Here is a 26,757-nt window from a genome sequence, read left to right on the forward strand (position 1 = left end):
AACGTTAAATACGCATACGGATACGGACGGAGCCTTTCGTCCGTACTCTGCGTTCATTTCGTCCGTTTTTCGACCGTTTCCACAAAGCTTACGGATACGCACCAAACGGAGCAGTACCACCGGAAGCCGTGGGGGCGCTGTTGCCGTCACTACCCGATACGGAGCCTAGAGCCAGTGTGAGACAGAAGAAGAATTCTCCGTCCTCCAGCCGCGATGAATTTAACGGCCTTACCGACCACCGCCTCTTACAACGAGCCCGTTTTCTTCTTTTATTTATTATGTACATAATCAAGACCTCCTCCATAGTCGCCATGTTTGTTGTTTTCTTTTTACAGTCTATGGTTTGTTGTCATAAACTTTTGACTCTGCGCTGCCCCCTAGTGGATGTATTGGTTAACATCTATGCCAACGTAAAGGACGCATGGAAGTATGTGAGCAGTGACGGTAACAACGTTAGAAACGGACGCGTACAATTACGTCCGTACGTCGAGCATAAATGAGCCTTTAGACTCATAGTAGATGTTTGACAAATACATATCATAATTTTACCTCAAAAACTGATTTTTCTTTTTACTGTGGTTTCAAATCTGCCTGCACGACAGTGAATGGCTTACTCAATTTGTGAAGCCACTGTTGAAATGCCACTTGCCAATTAGCTCAGTGCGATAGACAATGGTCTTTGGTTCCAGAGGTTGTGGGTTCAATCCTCAACTGGTGCAAATTGAACATTATAAGGTCAACTGTCCTGTCTTCCTATTCTCCTGTTTGTTGCTCAGAATTTGCCAAAATTAGCCCGGACCCGACCCATTGGGTCTACCCTAACCCTAGCTGCTAGGGTTAGGTTTTTATGTGTTTATTTTTTCTGTTTTCTTCTTTTTTTGTGGTTGAAGGAGCTAGGGTTAGGGTTAGTTTTTTATGTGTTTATTTTTTCTGTTTTCTTCTTTTTTTGTGGGTGAAGGAGCTAGGGTTAGGGTTAGGGTTAGGTTTTTATGCGTTTATTTTTTGTTTTCTTCTTTTTTTGTGGGTGAAGGAGCTAGGGTTAGGGTTAGGTTTCTATGTGTTTATTTTTTCTGTTTTCTTCTTTTTTTGTGGGTGAAGGAGCTTTATTTTTTCAGTTTTCTTCTTTTTCTGTGGGTGAAGGAGCTAGGGTTAGGGTTAGGTTTTTATGCGTTTATTTTTTCTGTTTTCTTCTTTTTTTGTGGGTGAAGGAGCTAGGGTTAGGGTTAGGTTTTTATGTGTTTATTTTTTCTCTTCTTTTTTGTGGGTGAAGGAGCTAGGGTTAGGGTTAGGTTTTTATGTGTTTATTTTTTCTGTTTTCTTCTTTTTTTGTGGGTGAAGGAGCTAGGGTTAGGGTTAGGTTTTTATGTGTTTATTTTTTCTCTTTTCTTTTTTGTGGGTGAAGGAGCTAGGGCCTGGCTCCTTCACCCACAAAAAAAGAAAACAGAAAAAATAAAGCTCCTTCACCCACAAAAAAAAGAAGAAAACAAAAAATAAACACATAAAAACCTAACCCTAACCCTAGCTCCTTCACCCATAAAAAAAGAGGAAAACAGAAAAACTAAAGCTCCTTCACCCACAAAAAAAGAAAACAGAAAAAATAAAGCTCCTTCACCCACAAGAAAAGAAAACAGAAAAAATAAACACATAAAAACCTAACCCTAACCCTAGCTCCTTCACCCACAAAATTAAGAAGAAAACAGAAAAAATAAAGCTCCTTCACCCACAAAAAAAGAAGAAAACAGAAAAAATAAACACATAAAAACCTAACCCTAACCCTAGCTCCTTCACCCACAAAAAAAGAAGAGAAAAAATAAACACATAAAAACCTAACCCTAACCCTAGCTCCTTCACCCACAAAAAAAGAAGAAAACTAAAAAAATAAAGCTCCTTCACCCACAAAAAAAGGAGAAAATAGAAAAAATAAACACATAGAAACCTAACCCTAACACTAACCCTAGCTCCTTCACCCACGAAAAAAGAAGAAAACAGAAAAAATAAAGCTCCTTCACCCACAAAAAAAGAAGAAAACAGAAAAAAGAAACACATAAAAACCTAACCCTAACCCTAGCTCCTAGACCAACAAAAAAAGAAGAAAACAGAAAAAATAAAGCTCCTTCACCAACAAAAAAAGAAAACAGAAAAAATAAAGCTCCTTCACCCACAAAAAAAGAAGAAAACAGAAAAAATAAAGATCCTTCACACAAAAAAAAGAAAACAGAAAAAATAAACAGCTCCTTCACCCACAAAAAAAGAACAGAAAAAATAAACACAGCTCCTCACCCACAAAAAAGAAAACAGAAAAAATAAACACATAAAAACCTAACCCTAACCCTAACCTAACCCTAACCCTCTAACCCTAACCTTTACCCTCTAACCCTCTAACCCTAACCCTAATATTATACAAAAACCTAACCCTAGCCCTAACCCTACTAACCCTAACCCTAACCCCTAACCCTAACCCTAACCCTACCTGCCGTGAGGTCCTGGGACTCCTCCTTGGGGGCTTCCTGCATGGCGTCGGGCCAATTGTGTGTTTTAATATGTTGCATGTTTTAATCCTTCCGTGTGACTCTTTTAGATCATGATTTTATTTAGGCCTTCCACCTCATCTACTTTTTACCCCCCTATTTTATTCCATTGGAGGCCTCTTTTATGTGTAAGATTGGTATGAATGTTTGAATGATTTTACTATACCTTATTCATCCTTTTATATCTATTTATATACCTATTTATTCATCTATTTATTCATTTTATCTATTCCCGCACTTACCCAAAGCACTTATTTTTATCATGCTTGTTTTTAATACGTCTTGCATGCTTTTATCATTCCCTTATGTGTGTGTGTATATATATATATATATGTTTTTTTATATATGTGTGTGCATTTCCATATTAAAGGGGGTCCTGCATTTTCCATCCATGAATTATTTGAGATTGCAGTGGCTTCCTTTTTTATTCCTATATATATATTATATATATTTTGTGATCATGCACATGTTTTATTATTTATGAGGATGGATTTGGATGGGTATGAATGCATGCAAGTGTGTATGGATGTATATATACATGTGAGTGTGTCTATTTATACATGTATTTATGGATTTTTACATATTTATATGCATGTGGGTGCGAACAGGGCCCTTAGATCACCTCTTTTTTTATTCCAATAGAAGTGTATTTATATCGGCCCGACTGCTGTGCTGGCTGCCCCACTATGGGAGGCCTCTCGGAGCCCCGACCCCTTGGGCCCTCACCGGCACTGGCGGTGCCCTGCTCCCTCTTGACTCGCTCTTGGGGGTCATAAAAGGACAGAATTAAAAAGTATACTTACATTTGCTCCGCGCCTCCTCAGACCCCAGCTGCTGCTCCTCCTGCTCCCCCTTCTCTTCCTCTGGTTTTATTCAATCCCTGCAAAAAAAGAAATAAAACACAAAAATGAAAAACAATATATATCTAAAAGAAAAAAACTAAATGAAAGGATTGGGAGATGGTGTGCCAGTGCACCCAGGGTCGCATGACCGTCAAAAGCTAAATAATTACCTAAACCTAACCCTAAACCTAACCCTAAACCTAACCCTAACCACACATCCACACACCTCCACACACATTCACACTCCACAAACACCTCCACACACATCCACACACACATCCACACACACATCCACACACACACATCCCCACACACACATCCACACATCCCCATACACACATCCCCACACACACATCCACACATCCCCATACACACATCCACTCACACACATACACACAAACACACACACATCCCCACAGAGACATCCACTCACACACCTCCAATCACACACCTCCACACACACCTCCACAGACACAAATCCACACACACATCCACACACACACATCCAAACACACATTCACACACACACATCCACACACACACACACACACACACACACACACATCCCCACACACACATCCACACATCGACACACACACACACATCCCCACATCCCCACACACACATCCCCACACACACATCCACACATCCCGACACACACACACACATCCACACACACACATCCACACACACCTCCACACACATACCTCCACACACACGTCCAGACATCCCCACACACACACACAATCCACACACACACCTCCACACACACATCCACTCACACCCCCACACACACACCTCCACACAAACACACACATCCACACACAAGCACATCCACACACACACATCCACACACATCCACACACCTCCACACACACACACCTCCACACACACATCCACACACATCCATCCATCCACACATCCACACGCATCCACAGACACATCCACACACACCTCCACACACACCTCCACACACACACATCCACACACACACAATCACACACCTCCACACACACACCTCCACACACACATCCACGCACACACCGCCACACACCTCCACACACCTCCACACACACACACCTCCACACACAAACCTCCACAAACACACCACACACACCTCCACAGACACATCCACACACATCCACACCCCCCTCCACACACACATCCATACACATCCACACACACCTCCACACAAACATCCACACACCACCTCCACAAACAGATCCACACACACACATCCACACACACACCTCCAGACACACCTCCACACACACACACCTCCACACACACTCTCACACACACACATCCACACAGACATCCACACACATCCATCCATACACACACAAACATCCATACACACCTCCACACACACATCCAAACACACATCCCCACACACACATCCCAACACACATCCATCCATCCACACACCTCCACACACATCCACACACACACATCCACACACACACCTCCACACACACACATCCACACACCTCCACACACACACATCCACACACACATCCACACACATCCATCCATCCACACACGCAAACATCCACACACACCTCCACACACATCCACACACACACATCCAACACACATCCATCCATCCACACACCTCAGCACACATCCACACACACATCCACACACACACACCTCCACACACACACACCTCCACACACACACCTCCACACACACCTCCACACACACACCTCCACACACACACACATCCACACACACATCCACACGCACATCCCAACACACATCCATCGATCCACACACATCCACACACACATCCACACACATACATCCATCCATCCACACACACATCCACACACCTCCACACACACACACATCCACACACACATCCACACACATCCATCCATCCACACACACAAACATCCACACACACCTCCACACACACACCTCCACACACACCTCCACACACAAACCTCCACACACACAGACATCCACACACACATCCACACACACACATCCCAACACACATCCATCCATCCACACACCTCCACACACATCCACACACACACATCCACACACACACATCCACACACATCCATCCATCCACACACACATCCACACACCTCCACACACACACACATCCACACACACATCCATCCATCCACACACAAACATCCACACACACCTCCACACACACATCCACATCCACACACACACATCCACACACACATCCATCCATCCACACACACAAACATCCACACACACCTCCACACACACACCTCCACACGCACATCCACACACACCCACACACCCACATCCCCACACACACATCCACACACACCTCCACTCACACACATCCCCACACACACATCCACACACACACATCCACACACACACCTCCACACACACACATCCACACACATCCATCCATCCACACACGCAAACATCCACACACACCTCCACACACACATCCACACACACACATCCCAACACACATCCATCCATCCACACACCTCCACACACATCCACACACACACCTCCACACACACACACCTCCACACACACCTCCACACACACCTCCACACACACACACATCCACACACACATCCACACACACACATCCCAACACACATCCATCCATCCACACACATCCACACACACACATCCACACACACACATCCATCCATCCACACACACATCCACACACCTCCACACACACACACATCCACACACACCTCCACACACACATCCACACACACATCCCAACACACATCCATCCATCCACACACCTCCACACACATCCACACACACACATCCACACACACACATCCACACACATCCATCCATCCACACACACATCCACACACCTCCACACACACACACATCCACACACACATCCATCCATCCACACACACAAACATCCACACACACCTCCACACATACATCCACACACACACATCCACACACACATCCATCCATCCACACACAAACATCCACACACCCACATCCCCACACACATCCACACACACCTCCACTCACACACATCCACTCACACACATCCCAACACACATCCATCCATCCACACACCTCAGCACACATCCACACACACACATCCACACACACACACCTCCACACACACACACCTCCACACACACCTCCACACACACCTCCACACACACACCTCCACACACACACACATCCACACACACATCCACACACACACATCCCAACACACATCCATCCATCCACACACACATCCACACACACACATCCATCCATCCACACACACATCCACACACCTCCACACACACACACTTCCACACACACATCCACACACACATCCATCCATCCACACACACATCCACACACCTCCACACATCCACACACACATCCATCCATCCACACACACAAACGTCCACACACACCTCCACACATACATCCACACACACACATCCACACACACATCCATCCATCCACACACACAAACATCCACACACCCACATCCCCACACACACATCCACACACACCTCCACTCACACACATCCACTCACACACATCCCCACACACACATCCACACATACACACATCCAAACACACATCCACACACACATCCACACACACACACACATCCCCACATCCCCACACACACATCCCCACACACACATCCACACATCCCGACACACAGACAGATCCACACACACACATCCACACATACCTCCACACACACACATCCACACACACACCTCCACACACACACACATCTACATACACATCCACACACCTCCACACACACATCCACACACATCCACACGCATCCATCCACACACACCTCCACACACACCAACACACACATCCACACGAATCCAAACACATTCACACACATCCTAACACCTCAACACACACATCCACACACATCCACACATCGCCATACACACATTCACTCACACACATCCACACACACACATCCACACATTCAGTCACACACCTTCACACACACGCCTCCACACACACATCCACACACATCCACACACACATCCATCCACACACCTCCACACACATCCACACACACCTCCACACACACACACACATCCACACCTCCACACACACACATCCACACACACATCCACACACACATCCACACACACATCCACATACACATCCACACACACCTCCACACACACCTCCACACACACCCACACACACACATCCACACACACCTCCAGACACACACATCCCCACACACACATCCACACACACCTCCACACACACATCCACACACACATCCACACACATACACACAAACATACACACACACACATCCACACACACACATCCCCACATCCCCACACACACATCCCCACACACACATCCACACATCCCGACACACAGACACATCCGCACACACACATCCACACATACCTCCACACACACATCCACACATCCCCACACACACACACCTCCTCACACACACCTCCACACACACACCTCCACACACACACCTCCACACACACACATCTACACACACCTCCACACACACATCCACACACACATCCACACACATCCACACACCTCCACACACACCTCCACACACACTTCCACACACATCCATCCACACACACCTCCACACACACCAACACACACATCCACACGAATCTAAACACATCCAAACACATCCACACACATCCAAACACAACTCCACACACACACCTCCACACACACACACATCCACATACACACACATCCACACACCTCCACCCACACACCTCCACACACACATCCACACACATCCATCCATCCACACACACATCCACACACCTCCACACACACACACATCCACACACACATCCACACACATCCATCCATCCACACACACAAACATCCACACACCTCCACACACACACCTCCACACACACCTCCACACACACACACATCCACACACACATCCACACACACACATCCCAACACACATCCATCCATCCACACACCTCCACACACATCCACACACACACATCCACACACATCCATCCATCCACACACACATCCACACCTCCACACACACACATCCACACACACATCCATCCATCCACACACACAAACATCCACACACACCTCCACACACACCTCCACACAAACATCCACACACACCCACACCCCCACATCCCCACACACACATCCACCCACACCTCCACTCACACACATCCCCACACACACATACACACACACATACACACACACACATCCACACACACCTCCACACACATACCTCCACACACACACACATCCACACACCTCCACCCACACACACCTCCACACACACATCCACACACATCCATCCATCCACACACCTCCACACACACACACACATCCACACACACATACACACACATCCATACATCCACACACACAAACATCCACACACACCTCCACACACACACCTCCACACACACCTCCACACACACACCTCCACACACACACACATCCACACACACATCCCAACACACACATCCCAACACACATCCATCCATCCACACACCTCCACACACATCCACACAAACACACATCCACACACACGTCCATCCATCCACACACACAAACATCCACACACACCTCCACACACACATCCACACACACCCACACACCCACATCCCCACACACACATCCACACACACATACACACACACATCCACACACACATCCACACACACATCCACACACACACACATCCCCACATCCCCACACACACATCCACACATCCCGACACACAGACAGATCCACACACACACATCCACACATACCTCCACACACACACATCCACACATACCCACACACACACCAACACACACCTCCACACACACACACATCTAAACACCTCCACACACACATCCACACATCCACACATCCCCATACACACATTCACTCACACACATCCACACACACACATCCACACATTCAGTCACACCCCTCCACACACACCTCCACACACACATCCACACACACATCCACACACACACATCCACACATCCCCACACACACACCTCCTCACACACACCTCCACACACACACCTCCACACACACACACATCCACACACCTCCACACACACACATCCACACACACATCCACACACATCCATCCATCCACACACACACACACCTCCACATCCACACACACCTCCACACACATCCACACACACACATCCACACACACATCCACACACACCCACACACACACATCCACACACACCTCCAGACACACACATCCCCACACACACATCCACACACACCTCCACTCACACACATCCCCACACACACATCCACACACACATCCACACACATCCACACACACATCCACACACACATCCACACACAAATCCACACACACACATCCCCACATCCCCACACACACATCCCCACACACACATCCACACATCCCGACACACAGACACATCCACACACACACATCCACACATACCTCCACACACACACATCCACACATCCCCACACACACACCTCCTCACACACACCTCCACACACACACCTCCACACACACACCTCCACACACACATCTACACACATCCACACACATCCACACACCTCCACACACACATCCACACACACATCCACACACACATCCACACTCCTCCACACACACCTCCACACACACATCCACACACATCCATCCACACACACCTCCACACACACCAACACACACATCCACACACATCCAAACACACCTTCACACACACACATCCACACACACCTCCACACACACACCTCCACACACACCTCCACACACACACATCCACATACATCCACACCCACCTCCACAGACACACCTCCAGACACACACACATCCACACACATCCACACACATCCACACACACATCCAATCAGATACACACACACATCCACACACACGCATCCACACACACCCACACACATCCCCAGACACATCCCCACACACACATCCACACACATCCACACACACATACACACACACATACACACACACCTCGACACACACACATCCACACACACACACACATCCCCACATCCCCACACACACATCCACACACACATCCACACACACCTCCACACACATACCTCCACACACACACACATCCACACACCTCCACCCACACACACCTCCACACACACATCCACACACATCCATCCATCCACACACACATCCACACCTCCACACACATCCACACACACATCCACACACACATCCACACACACATCCACACACACACCTCAAGACACACACACACATCCACACACACCCACACACACACACATCCACACACACCTCCACACACACATCCACACACACACATCCAATCAGATACACACACACATCCACACACATCCACACAAACACACCCACACACATCCACACACATCCACACACACACATCCACACATCCACACACACACATCCACACACCTCCACACACGCACATCCACACACCTCCACACACGCACATCCCCACATACACATCCACACACACCTCCACACACACACATCCACACATCCACACACCCACACACCTCCACACACGCACATCCACACACACACATCCACACACACACATCCACACACACACACAACTCCACATCCACACACACCTCCACATCCACACACACACACACACACCTCCACACACACACACACCTCCACACACACACACACACACACCTCCACACACACCTCCACACACACACATCCACACACACACACCTCCACATCCACACACACACACACACCTCCACACACACACACCTCCACACACACACACACATCCACACACACCTCCACACACACACCTCCACACACACACATCCACACACACACCTCCACCCACGCACATCCACACACACATCCACACACACACATCCACACACACACACACACATCCACACACACCTCTACACACACACACCTACACACCTCCACACACACACACACACCTCCACACACACACACACACACCTCCACACACACACACACACACACCTCCACACCTCCACACACACACCTCCACACCTCCACACACACACCTCCACACCTCCACACACACACCTCCACACACACACACACACACACACACCTCCACACACACACACACACACACACACACCTCCACACACACACACACCTCCACACACACCTCCACACACACACACACACACACACACACACACACACACACACACACACACACACACACACACACACACACACACACACACACACACCTCTACACACACACACCTCTACACACACACACACACCTCCACACCTCCACACACACACTTCCACACCTCCACACCTCCACACACACACACCTCCACATACACACCTCTACACACACACACACACCTCCACACACACCTCCACACCTCCACACACACACTTCCCCACCTCCACACCTCCACACACACACACACCCACACACCTCCACACACGCACCTCTACACACACACACCTCTACACACCTACACACACACACACACACCTCTACACACACACACACCTCCACACACCTCCACACAGCTCCACACACCTCCACACACACACCTCTACACACACACCTCTACACACACACCTCCACACACACACACACACACACCTCTACACACACACACACCTCTACACACACACACACCTCTACACACACACACACACACACACACACACACCTCTACACACACACACCTCTACACACACACACACACCTCCACACCTCCACACACACACTTCCACACCTCCACACCTCCACACACACACACCTCCACATACACACCTCTACACACACACACACACCTCCACACACACCTCCACACCTCCACACACACACTTCCCCACCTCCACACCTCCACACACACACACACCCACACACCTCCACACACGCACCTCTACACACACACACCTCTACACACCTACACACACACCTCCACACACCTCTACACACACACACACCTCCACACACCTACACACACCTACACACACCTCCACACACACACCTCTACACACACACCTCTACACACACACCTCCACACACACACCTCTACACACACACACACCTCTACACACACACACACCTCTACACACACACACACCCACACCCACACACACACCTCCACACACACACACCTCTACACACACACACACCTCTACACACACACACACCTCTACACACACACACACCTCTACACACACACACCTACACACACACACACACACACACACACACACACACACACACACACACACACACACACACACACACACACACACACACACACACACACACCTCTACACACACACCTACACATACACACCTACACACACCTACACACACCTACACATACACACCTACACACACCCACACACACACACCTACACACACCCACACACCTACACACCTACACACCTACACACACACCTCCACACACACACACACCTCCACACCTCCACACCTCCACACCTCCACACCTCCACACACACACCTACACACACACACACACCTACACACACACCTCCACACACACCTCCACACACACCTCCACACACACCTCTACACACACCTCCACACACACCTCCACACACACCTCTACACACACACCTCCACACACACTTCCCCACCTCCACACACACACACACACACCTACACACACACACCTACACACACACACCTACACACACACACCTACACACACACACCTCCACACACACACACCTCTACACACACACACACACCTCCACACACACACACACCTCTACACACACACACACCTCTACACACACACACACCTCCACACACACACCTCCACACACACACCTCCACACACACACACACACACCTCTACACACACACACACACACCTCCACACACACCTCCACACGCACCTCCACACGCACATCCACACGCACATCCACACACACCTCCACACACACACCTCCACACACACACCTCCACACACACCTCTACACCTCTACACCTCCACACACACCTCTACACCTCCACACACACCTCTACACCTCCACACACACCTCTACACACACACCTCTACACACACACACACACCTCTACACACACACACACACCTACACACCTACACACCTACACACACGCACCTACACACGCACCTACACACACACCTACACACACACACACACCTACACACACCTACACACACCCACACACCCACACACCCACACACACACACCTCTACACACACACACACACACACCTCTACACACACACACACACACACACCTCTACACACACCTCCACACACACACACACCTCTACACACACACACACACCTCCACACACACACACACCTCTACACACACACACACACACACACACCTACACACACACACCTACACACACACACCTACACACACACACACACCTACACGCACCTACACACACACACCTCTACACACCTCCACACACACACCTCCACACACACACACACACCTCTACACACACACACACACACACACACACCTCTACACACACACACACACACACCTCTACACACACACACACACACACACACACACACACACACACACACACACACACACACACACACACCCACACCTCCACACACACACCTCCATACACACACACACACACACACACACACACACACACACACACACACACACACACACACACACACACACACACACACACACACACACACACACCTCCACACACACACATACCTCCACACACACCCACCCCTCCACACACACACTCCTCTAGAGAACCTTTTGTAGTTATACTTCCCTTTACAATCCACATGAGTGAAAAAAACAGTTAGGAATAGACTCTTTGACTTCTCTCATGAACTGTACTCTCCCTGGTGGATGTCTGAGTAGGGACTCGAACCCAGGTCCACAGAGCTCTAACCCAACACTCTTACCACTGAACCGCCAGCGTAATGAGTTACTGTAGAGAAGCTTCTTTGTACTTATACTTCCCTTTACAATTCACATGAGTGAAAAAGCCAGTTAGGAATAGACTCATTGACTCACCATCCAGCCAGAGGAAGAATGGGCGCAGGAAGAAGGCTTGGGCTCTGGCGGGGGGGCTGCGTGTAGAGGTGCCGGGCGCCTGGCGGGTACCACCACAGGCGGGGCGGTGTGGTGAGGACCACCTTCACACACACACACACACAGATAAAGCTGTAAGACTGTTGATATCAATGTTAATGTCAGGATATCAGCCCATTAGGGGGGTTAGGGTAATACTGTTGTGAATGTTAATGTCAGGAGGCCATTAGGTTTAGCCTGATAGTGACCTGTTGCCCCATCCATTCACACCTCTCTTATGCAAATCAAGGTTGTATTTCAAGCACCGAAATCACACATTTACACTTTTAATTAATTTAAATAAAAAGCCTATATTCATATGGGTTTCTAACCCCTCTATCGTCTCATCTACTTTTTACTTTATGCTCAGTGCCGTCATGATCGCCATAGTAACGCCGATAAACAAATCCACCTCATCGCAGCAGCGTGGTGCTTTCAGAAACTGTTTCGCCCTCCCCTGACTTCCACTGGTTGGTTTGCGGGACATGCAAAGCAAGCGGTGGATGGGGCATTACACTAAGCAACATGAATCTCATCCATATTACATAGTAAGGCAACATAAGACGTGAATAAAGCTAACGCCGCTTAGCATGCTAATTGTAAACAATAGAACGTGCGCATTACATGTAGACCACCGCAACGTCGCTCATTACGTCTGCGAACCGATAAACACTTTCATAAAGTACGCACACCAACCGGCACATACGCATTTAACACTGATGTTACAGGCGCTTAACTTGTATAGTAACAAACTACTTTAATTACTATTTGGCCGCAAACTTAAACGTGCTACTCGCCAACTCGCGGATAAAGGCTGCACATGCACAGCGTTGCTAGGCAGCTCAATAACCAATACAAATGTACACAAGCACTGTTACGTATTAAACTTCAATAGCTCAATATTAAAACCTTTTAATAAAACTCTGAATACACATTTTCTTGTCCAGAAAAAACCAGCGGCACAGAAGTTTTTTATTCAAGCAATGTAGCACGAGTTGGAGTGGAGTTGGTTAGGAACAATAATATCGGGGGGGGGCAGAGGATCAGGGTAAGGTAAGGGGGGCATTTGCTCAAAAAAGGTTGAGAAACACTGATCTATAGCATAAAACACCGTCGACTGATTACAGTTTAATGCATTTTACACAATTTTCCAGGGCGAATAAACGCGCCAAACGTGACAATGGGAATCGCGACAATGGGGATGACAAAGGGAATACTTTTCACATCAAGTTTAACATATTTATACTTCGACATTCGTTCCAGAATTTATACCACAGCTACCTTAGGGTCTATAGCATATAACTGGCTAATCTGCTCACATTTTAATGCATTTTTCACGATTTGCCAGATCTCGTTTCAAGGCCTATCACCGCGCCATTCGTTTCAATGGGAAACGTGACGGTGCGTACTTTCCACATCAAGTTTAACATATTTATACTTCGACATTCGTTCCAACATTTATACCACAGCTACCTTAGGGTCTATAGCATATAGCTAGCGTGTCTGCTCACATTTTAACGCATTTTTCACGATTTGCCAGATCTCGTTTCAAGGCCTATCACCGCGCCATTCGTTTCAATGGGAAACGTGACGGTGCGTACTTTCCACATCAAGTTTAACATATTTATACTTCGACATTCGTTCCAAAATTTATACCACAGCTACCTTAGGGTCTATAGCATATAGCTAGCGTGTCTGCTCACATTTTAACGCATTTTTCACGATTTGCCAGATCTCGTTTCAAGGCCTATCACCGCGCCATTCGTTTCAATGGGAAACGTGACGGTGCGTACTTTTCACATCAAGTTTAACATATTTATACTTCGACATTCGTTCCAGAATTTATACCAAAACTACCTTAGGGTCTATAGCATATAACTGGCTAATCTGCTCACATTTTAATGCATTTTTCACGATTTGCCAGATCTCGTTTCAAGGCCTATCACCGCGCCATTCGTTTCAATGGGAAACGTGACGGTGCGTACTTTCCACATCAAGTTTAACATATTTATACTTCGACATTCGTTCCAACATTTATACCACAGCTACCTTAGGGTCTATAGCATATAGCTAGCGTGTCTGCTCACATTTTAACGCATTTTTCACGATTTGCCAGATCTCGTTTCAAGGCCTATCACCGCGCCATTCGTTTCAATGGGAAACGTGACGGTGCGTACTTTCCACATCAAGTTTAACATATTTATACTTCGACATTCGTTCCAACATTTATACCACAGCTACCTTAGGGTCTATAGCATATAGCTAGCGTGTCTGCTCACATTTTAATGCATTTTTCACGATTTGCCAGATCTCGTTTCAAGGCCTATCACCGCGCCATTCGTTTCAATGGGAAACGTGACGGTGCGTACTTTCCACATCAAGTTTAACATATTTATACTTCGACATTCGTTCCAACATTTATACCACAGCTACCTTAGGGTCTATAGCATATAGCTAGCGTGTCTGCTCACATTTTAACGCATTTGTCACGATTTGCCAGATCTCGTTTCAAGGCCTATCACCGCGCCATTCGTTTCAATGGGAAACGTGACGGTGCGTACTTTCCACATCAAGTTTAACATATTTATACTTCGACATTCGTTCCAACATTTATACCACAGCTACCTTAGGGTCTATAGCATATAGCTAGCGTGTCTGCTCACATTTTAACGCATTTTTCACGATTTGCCAGATCTCGTTTCAAGGCCTATCACCGCGCCATTCGTTTCAATGGGAAACGTGACGATGCGTACTTTCCACATCAAGTTTAACATATTTATACTTCGACATTCGTTCCAACATTTATACCACAGCTACCTTAGGGTCTATAGCATATAACTAGCGTGTCTGCTCACATTTTAATGCATTTTTTAACCTTTAATAAAGGCATTACTTACGTGATGGTTGGAAACTGTAAAAGTCTGCTTTTCGGCGGGAGGTTTTCGGCGGGAGGAGCGCAGGTGAATATGCGCTCCCAATGCGCCAATCACGGAGCAGCATCCTAGTCCAAGTGAGATTCAGTCCAATTAAACCATGGGAGCTGTTTGGCAAATTAAGTGAGACGGTCCAATCAAAGGCCGCGGTTTTTTTTGTTGCCAGGGCGGGAGGGGGCGGGAAGCACAAGTGAGCAAGTGCCCAGCAAACATTTTCTCGACCTGCGTCGAAGCGAACAAGTCCAGTCGACGTCGAGTCACGACGTGACTTCATTTCGACATGAAAACATAATCATTAGAGGAATGGTGATTTCAAGGAAGACTTATTTTAGAGTGGTGTAACCGAATAAACACTCCCAGCAAACATTTATGCATTCAACAAGTCTAAAATACGCCGGGTCACAACGTGACTTTATTTCGACCATTTGCCGACATGAAAACATATATGCCGCTACGGAAATGGTGATTTCGAGGAAAGCTTGTTTGACAGTGGTGTAACTGAATAAACACTGTTTATATCGCTATTTAACTTAACAACTATGTAACTTTGTAACATTAGTGTGAACGGTAATGTTTACACATTAATAGTATTATTGAAAAGTGTTATTATTCCAAACGCAATATGCTATCATGTATATGGCCAATATAGGTGCTAAAATGTTTTATTCCAGCATTTACTCAAGTTCCATTTAGGAACTATTTTTCCTTGTGCACCAACACGTAATCCCTCCAACGCATGCGCAGGTGATATCAGTTCGCCGTCAAGTTCGGCAGCATGCAACAGTTGCAGGTGAGTTTCGAAAAGACACTGCAATTTAAAATGCAACTGTATTTGTAGAGGCATTACCCTTTTATTATTTACATGCTAAACTGTTGAATTTGAGGCTGCAACTGGAACAGCAGTGGACTGGATGACGTCACCACCTTAGCTCTGTTAACTGTGCTTTACGGCCTCAAACTACTGAACAATATAAACTAATTATATAAAACTAAACCCCAGCCTCTTTCATTTTAAAATAGTATGTTGATATTTTGAATGAATATAAATTATATATGTAGGGTACAGAAGCGCGTGCCTAACTGCCTATGTAGTTGGAGAGTAGGCTATTATAACGAATAATAATAATAATAACGAATGAGCGAGAAATTACACAGATTAGAATAGTCTACCAGCAGGGTGGCCACGGCCGTCACCATGGGAACAGCCGGGCGTAGGAGGCGAGGGCGTCCTTGTTGTCCATGAGGGGCGACCTGCTGGTGTCCCCTCCCTCTCTCTCCTTCTGGTGGGACGCCGAGATGGAGACGGCGTACCCCACCGCGGTCCCCAGCAGCCACCGGAACGTTTGGCCGCGGTACTGGAGGCCAAACTGGAGCTCGCTCTCCGCCAGCACAACATGGTCAGTGACGTCCCCCTTCTGCCGGGCTCTGGCCCTCGGACCACACCCCCCCTCTTCACCTGCCCCCCGCTGGCAGAGGCCTGGGGTTTGCTTGCCAGCGCGACAGCGGCATCAGAGGGGCGAAGGGTGAGCTCGGAGGATGAGGGTTCGAACCGGAACAGCGGAGCAAAAGACATGTTCTGTAAGACAAGAAGAAGAAACAAAACATTTAGTGTATTACAATGTACTACTAATGACCTTGTTTGCCTCCCCTGGGGTGTTAGGATAACACTGTTGATATCAATGTTAATGTCAGGATATCAGCCCATTAGGGGGGTTAGGGTAACACTGTTGATATCAATGTTAATGTCAGGATATCAGCCCATTAAGGGGGTTAGGGTAACACTGTTGATATCAATGTTAATGTCAGGATATCAGCCCATAAGGGGGGTTAGGGTAACACTGTTGATATCAATGTTAATGTCAGGATATCAGCCCATTAGGGGGGGTAGGGTAATACTGTTGATATCAATGTTAATGTCAGGATATCAGCCCATTAGGGGGGTTAGGGTAACACTGTTGATATCAATGTTAATGTCAGGATATCAGCCCATTAGGGGGGTTAGGGTAACACTGTTGATATCAATGTTAATGTCAGGATATCAGCCCATTAGGGGGGTTAGGGTAACACTGTTGATATCAATGTTAATGTCAGGATATCAGCCCATTAGGGGGGTTAGGGTAATACTGTTGATATCAATGTTAATGTCAGGATATCAGCCCATTAGGGGGGTTAGGGTAACACTGTTGATATCAATGTTAATGTCAGGATATCAGCCCATTAGGGGGGTTAGGGTAACACTGTTGATATCAATGTTAATGTCAGGATATCAGCCCATAAGGGGGGTTAGGGTAACACTGTTGATATCAATGTTAATGTCAGGATATCAGCCCATTAGGGGGGTTAGGATAACACTGTTGATATCAATGTTAATGTCAGGATATCAGCCCATTAGGGGGGTTAGGGTAACACTGTTGATATCAATGTTAATGTCAGGATATCAGCCCATTAGGGGGGTTAGGGTAACACTGTTGATATCAATGTTAATGTCAGGATATCAGCCCATTAGGGGGGTTAGGGTAATACTGTCGTGATTGTTAATGTCAGGATATCAGCCCATTAGGGGGGTTAGGGTAATACTGTCGTGATTGTTAATGTCAGGATATCAGCCCATTAGGGGGGTTAGGGTAATACTGTCGTGATTGTTAATGTCAGGATATCAGCCCATTAGGGGGGTTAGGGTAACACTGTTGATATCAATGTTAATGTCAGGATATCAGCCCATTAGGGGGGTTAGGGTAACACTGTTGATATCAATGTTAATGTCAGGATATCAGCCCATTAGGGGGGTTAGGGTAACACTGTTGATATCAATGTTAATGTCAGGATATCAGCCCATTAGGGGGGTTAGGGTAACACTGTTGATATCAATGTTAATGTCAGGATATCAGCCCATTAGGGGGGTTAGGGTAACACTGTTGATATCAATGTTAATGTCAGGATATCAGCCCATTAGGGGGGTTAGGGTAATACTGTCGTGAATGTTAATGTCAGGAGGCCATTAGGTTTAGCCTGATAGTGACCTGTTGCCCCATCCATTCACACCTCTCTTATGCAAATCGATGTTGTCGATTTGCATAAGATTTACACTTTTAATTTCGTTCCAGCATTTATACCACAGCTTCTCTAGGGTCTATAGCATAAAACACCGTCGACTGATTACAGTTTAATGCATTTTACACAATTTTCCAGGGCGAATAAACGCGCCAAACGTGACAATGGGAATCGCGACAATGGGAATGACAAAGGGAATACTTTCCACATCAAGTTTAACATATTTATACTTCGACATTCGTTCCAGAATTTATACCAAAACTACCTTAGGGTCTATAGTATATAACTGGCTAATCTGCTCACATTTTAATGCATTTTTCACGATTTGCCAGATCTCGTTTCAAGGCCTATCACCGCGCCATTCGTTTCAATGGGAAACGTGACGGTGCGTACTTTCCACATCAAGTTTAACATATTTATACTTCGACATTCGTTCCAGCATTTATACCACAGCTACCTTAGGGTCTATAGCATATAACTAGCGTGTCTGCTCACATTTTAATGCATTTTTTAACCTTTAATAAAGGCATTACTTACGTGATGGTTGGAAACTGTAAAAGTCTGCTTTTCGGCGGGACGTTTTCGGCGGGAGGAGCGCAGGTGAATATGCGCTCCCAATGCGCCAATCACGGAGCAGCATCCTAGTCCAAGTGAGATTCAGTCCAATTAAACCATGGGAGCTGTTTGGGAAATTAAGTGAGACGGTCCAATCAAAGGCCGCGGTTTTTTTTTTTGTTGCCAGGGCGGGAGGGGGCGGGAAACACAAGTGAGCAAGTGAGACACAGGCTGTTTCTGAAATGTTATACTACATACTACATACTGCATACTGACACGGTATATACTGTGCACTACATACTACTCCCCGCCATAGTATGCAGTATAGTATGCAAGTATGACAAGTATCATGCAGTGCACTACACAGTCACATGACCAAACAATTGTGACGAATTTGACGTGTCAGACTGGCGTGGTTTTCGAGCCGGCTCTCCCCTAAATTTACGCATATATATTTTTTTTCATAGGCCGATATATTTTTTTACCATTTTGAACATTTTCATTTTTTACCATTTAACATGTCGCACTTTTCCATTGTTAAGTCTAACAATGAGGCAAGGAGGCGCAGGAGAAGGGCACTGCTGAATAAAACGGCAGTTGCGGTAATATTACAGCAGCAGGAGGCGCGCTATGTAAGTATAATACATAAATTAGAGATAAGTTAGCAAGTTAAGCTGTTTATTTTAAAATATTTACATAAATAGGAAACAATGGATTTATTAATTCATTTTTTCCAATTTCCTCTTGCGCTCCCTCTCCTCGGCCAGCCATAGTTCGACGCTTTTGCCGGCATACAGGGCGCAAAAGTTGGTCCCTTGGAACCGGCTGTGTCCGTAGTCCTTCTGTGCCGGCTGGAGGCACCTCTGGCAGACGCGCAGCTTGTGTGTCTTGCGAGGCGGCTTGCGGCCGGGGGAAGAGGAGCCGGCGACCTGCCTCTCCGCCCTCTGCTGCAGGTTCCAGGCGGTGGGATCTTGCCCGCGTCCTCTGGGGCCTGCTGCATGGCGAGCCACTCACGGGAAGTGGGTGCCCCAGGGCCGTCCTCTACATCACAGTATGTGCTTCCTTTAAAAAAGGCGTGCCCCGTGTCCAGGGTCCTGGGGCGGCTGCATGTGGGGCAGGGGTCCCCCGGCTGGCATTGGGGCTTCCCCTTCTGTCCCTCCAGCACCCGGGTGTCCTTCCTCCTGTGGCTTCGCATTCTGCACAGGGTCACGCTGTGCGGCATCCACTCCTTCTTCCTCTTCTTCTTCTACTATGGAGATGGAGGAGGAGGTGGTGGTGGTGGTGCTTGTGGTGGTGGTGGTGGTGGTGCTGGTGCTTGTTGTGGTGGTGGTGGTGGTTGTGGTGGTGGTGCTGGTGGTGGTGCTTGTGGTGGTGGTGGTGCTTGTGGTGGTGGTGGTGCTTGTTGTGGTGGTGGTGGTGCTTGTGGTGGTGGTGGTGGTGGTGGTGGTGGTGCTTGTGGTGGTGGTGGTGCTTGTGGTGGTGGTGGTGGTGCTGGTGGTGGTGGTGGTGGTGGTGGTGCTTGTGGTGGTGGTGGTGGTGGTGGTGGTGGTGGTGCTTGTGGTGGTGGTGATGGTGGTGGTGATGGTGGTGGTGGTGGTGGTGGTGGTGCTTGTGGTGGTGGTGGTGGTGGTGCTTGTGGTGGTGGTGCTGGTGGTGGTGGTGGTGCTGGTGGTGGTGGTGGTGCTGGTGGTGGTGGTGGTGATGGTGGTGGTGATGGTGGTGGTGGAGGTGGTGGTGGTGGTGGTGATGGTGGTGGTTGTGGTGGTGGTGGTGCTTGTGGTGGTGGTGGTGCTTGTGGTGGTGGTGGTGATGGTGGTGGTGGTGGTGGTGGTGGTGGTGGTGTTGCTCGACTTCCGGGTAATTTCACAATAAAAGGCTCCTCTCTGTTAATGTGTGCGCGCTAGAGAACATAATGAATATTTGGTCTGGATTTGTGATTGTGAACCAAAGATGTTTAATTGGATGCCAAATACTTTTGTAGGAGCTATATATTAGATTTTTTTTTAATTAGCTTTGTGACCAAGTTATTCCAACGAGGGCTTTTACTATAATTCTTGTTTTTGTAAGTTGTTCTTGTTTTGTAGACATTCATATCACGTCATTTGAGGTCGTAAATAAATAAAACACTGCTTCATATTTAGACAAAGTCACGTTTATAAAGACTCTTTATTGCTGCATTAGAGACGATCACGGATGCTCATCGAGTCAGCGGGGCTCTTACTCTGAAGGCACCGGAAGCTCGTCGAGTCAGGGGGCTTTTGTTCCGAAGGCACCGGAAGTGTGTTTTATCGGCCGCCGGGAGACGTAAATATAAACAAACCTTGAAGACACGGACACCTCATTAACTAACTCCTAATTAACTACTGTATATATATATATATATATATATATATATATATATATATATATATATATATATATATATATATCAGACAGACACAACCAGTCGTGCTCCGACACGTTAGGATGGTTTGATTTACTTCACAGGGACGGACTGAGCGCCATGGACCGAACAAACCCAGCGGTAATGTGATCAGAGTAACGTTAACATCCACGTTGTTGTTATTAACAGTGGAGCTCGCTTCGTCGCTCCTCTGCATTGTGTTGATGTGTGTGTTGTTGTTCTCCGTCTGCCTTCGAACTGAAGACCTCGCGGCGCAGGGACCTGCCGGAGAAACCCCAGGTCAGTCCATCCCGGTCCGTCCCGCTGCACGACGCCACCGGGCTGGGAGAGGGGCCAGCGCTTAGTCGGGCTTCCGGTGCGCAGGAAGGAACGCGCTTCTGGGCTCGTACTTCGTATGCGCGGCTTGCCAGTTAAAAGTCATTTTTAGTGAGAATAATAACATGAGAAGAATGATAAAACACCCCCCCTATCGGATATCCCCCATCCCCCCTACACCATGTAACTCAAAGTCCCGCCTTAAACCTGTGTTTATGAACGTCCCGCCTCACACCATGTAACTCAAAGTCCCGCCTTAAACCTGTGTTTATGAACGTCCCGTCTTATACCATGTAACACAAAGGCCCACCTTAAACCTGTGTTTATGAACGTCCCGTCTTATACCATGTAACACAAAGGCCCACCTTAAACCTGTGTTTATGAACGTCCCGCCTTATACCATGTAACTCAAAGGCCCGCCTTAAACCTGTGTTTATGAACGTCCCGTCTTATACCATGTAACACAAAGGCCCACCTTAAACCTGTGTTTATGAACGTCCCGCCTTATACCATGTAACTCAAAGGCCCGCCTTAAACCTGTGTTTATGAACGTCCCGCCTTATACCATGTAACTCAAAGGCCCGCCTTAAACCTGTGTTTATGAACGTCCCGCCTTATACCATGTAACTCAAAGGCCCGCCTTAAATCCGTCTAACTGAAATATACACAGGTTTAAGGCGGGACTTTCAGTTGGATGGGTTTAAGGCGGGACTTTCGGTTACGAGGTTACAGTTAAAAGTCGAACTGACTTTTCATGTAACTCAAAGTCCCGCCTCCTGGCCCATGTGAGCCATCCCCTCCCGGCGCCGTCGCTGTGGTAATCCTCTGTTGTCAGGGCAACAGGCTGGAGGTTTAGCGGTGGGATTAATGATGACTCAGAACGGGTTGATGCTCCTCACTGACTCCTCGGTGGAATGGCGCGGAAATCCACGGTAAAGTCTTGTATTATATCAGGAGAGAGGTTACATTCTACAGTAAGGTCTTGTATTATATCAGGAGAGAGGTTACATTCTACAGTAAGGTCTTGTATTATATCAGGAGAGAGGTTACATTCTACAGTAAGGTCTTGTATTATATCAGGAGAGAGGTTACATTCTACAGTAAGGTCTTGTATTATATCAGGAGAGAGGTTACATTCTACAGTAAGGTCTTGTATTATATCAGGAGAGAGGTTACATTCTACAGTAAGGTCTTGTATTATATCAGGAGAGAGGTTACATTCTACAGTAAGGTCTTGTATTATATCAGGAGAGAGGTTACATTCTACAGTAAGGTCTTGTATTATATCAGGAGAGAGGATACATTCTACAGTAAGGTCTTGTATTATATCAGGAGAGAGGATACATTCTACAGTAAGGTCTTGTATTATATCAGGAGAGAGGATACATTCTACAGTAAGGTCTTGTATTGTATCAGGAGAGAGGATACATTCTACAGTAAGGTCTTGTATTATATCAGGAGAGAGGTTACATTCTACAGTAAGGTCTTGTATTATATCAGGAGAGAGGTTACATTCTACAGTAAGGTCTTGTATTATATCAGGAGAGAGGTTACATTCTACAGTAAGGTCTTGTATTATATCAGGAGAGAGGTTACATTCTACAGTAAGGTCTTGTATTATATCAGGAGAGAGGTTACATTCTACAGTAAGGTCTTGTATTATATCAGGAGAGAGGTTACATTCTACAGTAAGGTCTTGTATTATATCAGGAGAGAGGTTACATTCTACAGTAAGGTCTTGTATTATATCAGGAGAGAGGTTACATTCTACAGTAAGGTCTTGTATTATATCAGGAGAGAGGTTACATTCTACAGTAAGGTCTTGTATTATATCAGGAGAGAGGATACATTCTACAGTAAGGTCTTGTATTATATCAGGAGAGAGGATACATTCTACAGTAAGGTCTTGTATTATATCAGGAGAGAGGATACATTCTACAGTAAGGTCTTGTATTGTATCAGGAGAGAGGATACATTCTACAGTAAGGTCTTGTATTATATCAGGAGAGAGGTTACATTCTACAGTAAGGTCTTGTATTATATCAGGAGAGAGGTTACATTCTACAGTAAGGTCTTGTATTATATCAGGAGAGAGGTTACATTCTACAGTAAGGTCTTGTATTATATCAGGAGAGAGGTTACATTCTACAGTAAGGTCTTGTATTGTATCAGGAGAGAGGTTACATTCTACAGTAAGGTCTTGTATTATATCAGGAGAGAGGTTACATTCTACAGTAAGGTCTTGTATTATATCAGGAGAGAGGTTACATTCTACAGTAAGGTCTTGTATTATATCAGGAGAGAGGTTACATTCTACAGTAAGGTCTTGTATTATATCAGGAGAGAGGTTACATTCTACAGTAAGGTCTTGTATTATATCAGGAGAGAGGTTACATTCTACAGTAAGGTCTTGTATTATATCAGGAGAGAGGTTACATTCTACAGTAAGGTCTTGTATTATATCAGGAGAGAGGTTACATTCTACAGTAAGGTCTTGTATTATATCAGGAGAGAGGTTACATTCTACAGTAAGGTCTTGTATTATATCAGGAGAGAGGTTACATTCTACAGTAAGGTCTTGTATTATATCAGGAGAGAGGTTACATTCTACAGTAAGGTCTTGTATTATATCAGGAGAGAGGTTACATTCTACAGTAAGGTCTTGTATTGTATCAGGAGAGAGGTTACATTCTACAGTAAGGTCTTGTATTATATCAGGAGAGAGGTTACATTCTACAGTAAGGTCTTGTATTATATCAGGAGAGAGGATACATTCTACAGTAAGGTCTTGTATTATATCAGGAGAGAGGTTACATTCTACAGTAAGGTCTTGTATTGTATCAGGAGAGAGGTTACATTCTACAGTAAGGTCTTGTATTGTATCAGGATGACGCCTCCTAAAGGTAATGCTGAAGATACTCCACATGACCCAGTCAGTAGATAATGCCCTTTGTCTTTGTAATCCAATATGAGGACACACCAGGTGTGTTGCTGTTGTAGGGGCGTTGTGCGTGAGTTAGGGTCACCTCGTTGTGCG

At 46.6% G+C, this 26,757-nt stretch overlaps 1 protein-coding gene across 1 annotated transcript in view; it reads left to right on the forward strand.

Annotated features, from left to right (window-relative positions):
• Positions 1-23,280: 23,280 nt before the first annotated feature.
• The window catches only part of tmem237b (transmembrane protein 237b), a gene marked incomplete at its 3' end in the record, with an annotated part of 7,308 nt that continues 3,831 nt past the window's right edge, over positions 23,281-26,757 (forward strand). Inside the window, exons 1-2 of the mRNA XM_084489086.1 lie at positions 23,281-23,525; positions 23,649-23,684. Coding sequence (XP_084345212.1) covers positions 23,505-23,525; positions 23,649-23,684 — 57 coding nt within the window. The remainder of the gene's footprint in view (positions 23,526-23,648; positions 23,685-26,757) is intronic.

Source organism: Micromesistius poutassou (assembly GCF_964030765.1).
Source record: "Micromesistius poutassou genome assembly, contig: SCAFFOLD_2722, whole genome shotgun sequence".
In the NCBI taxonomy this organism is placed as follows: Eukaryota; Metazoa; Chordata; class Actinopteri; order Gadiformes; family Gadidae; genus Micromesistius; species Micromesistius poutassou.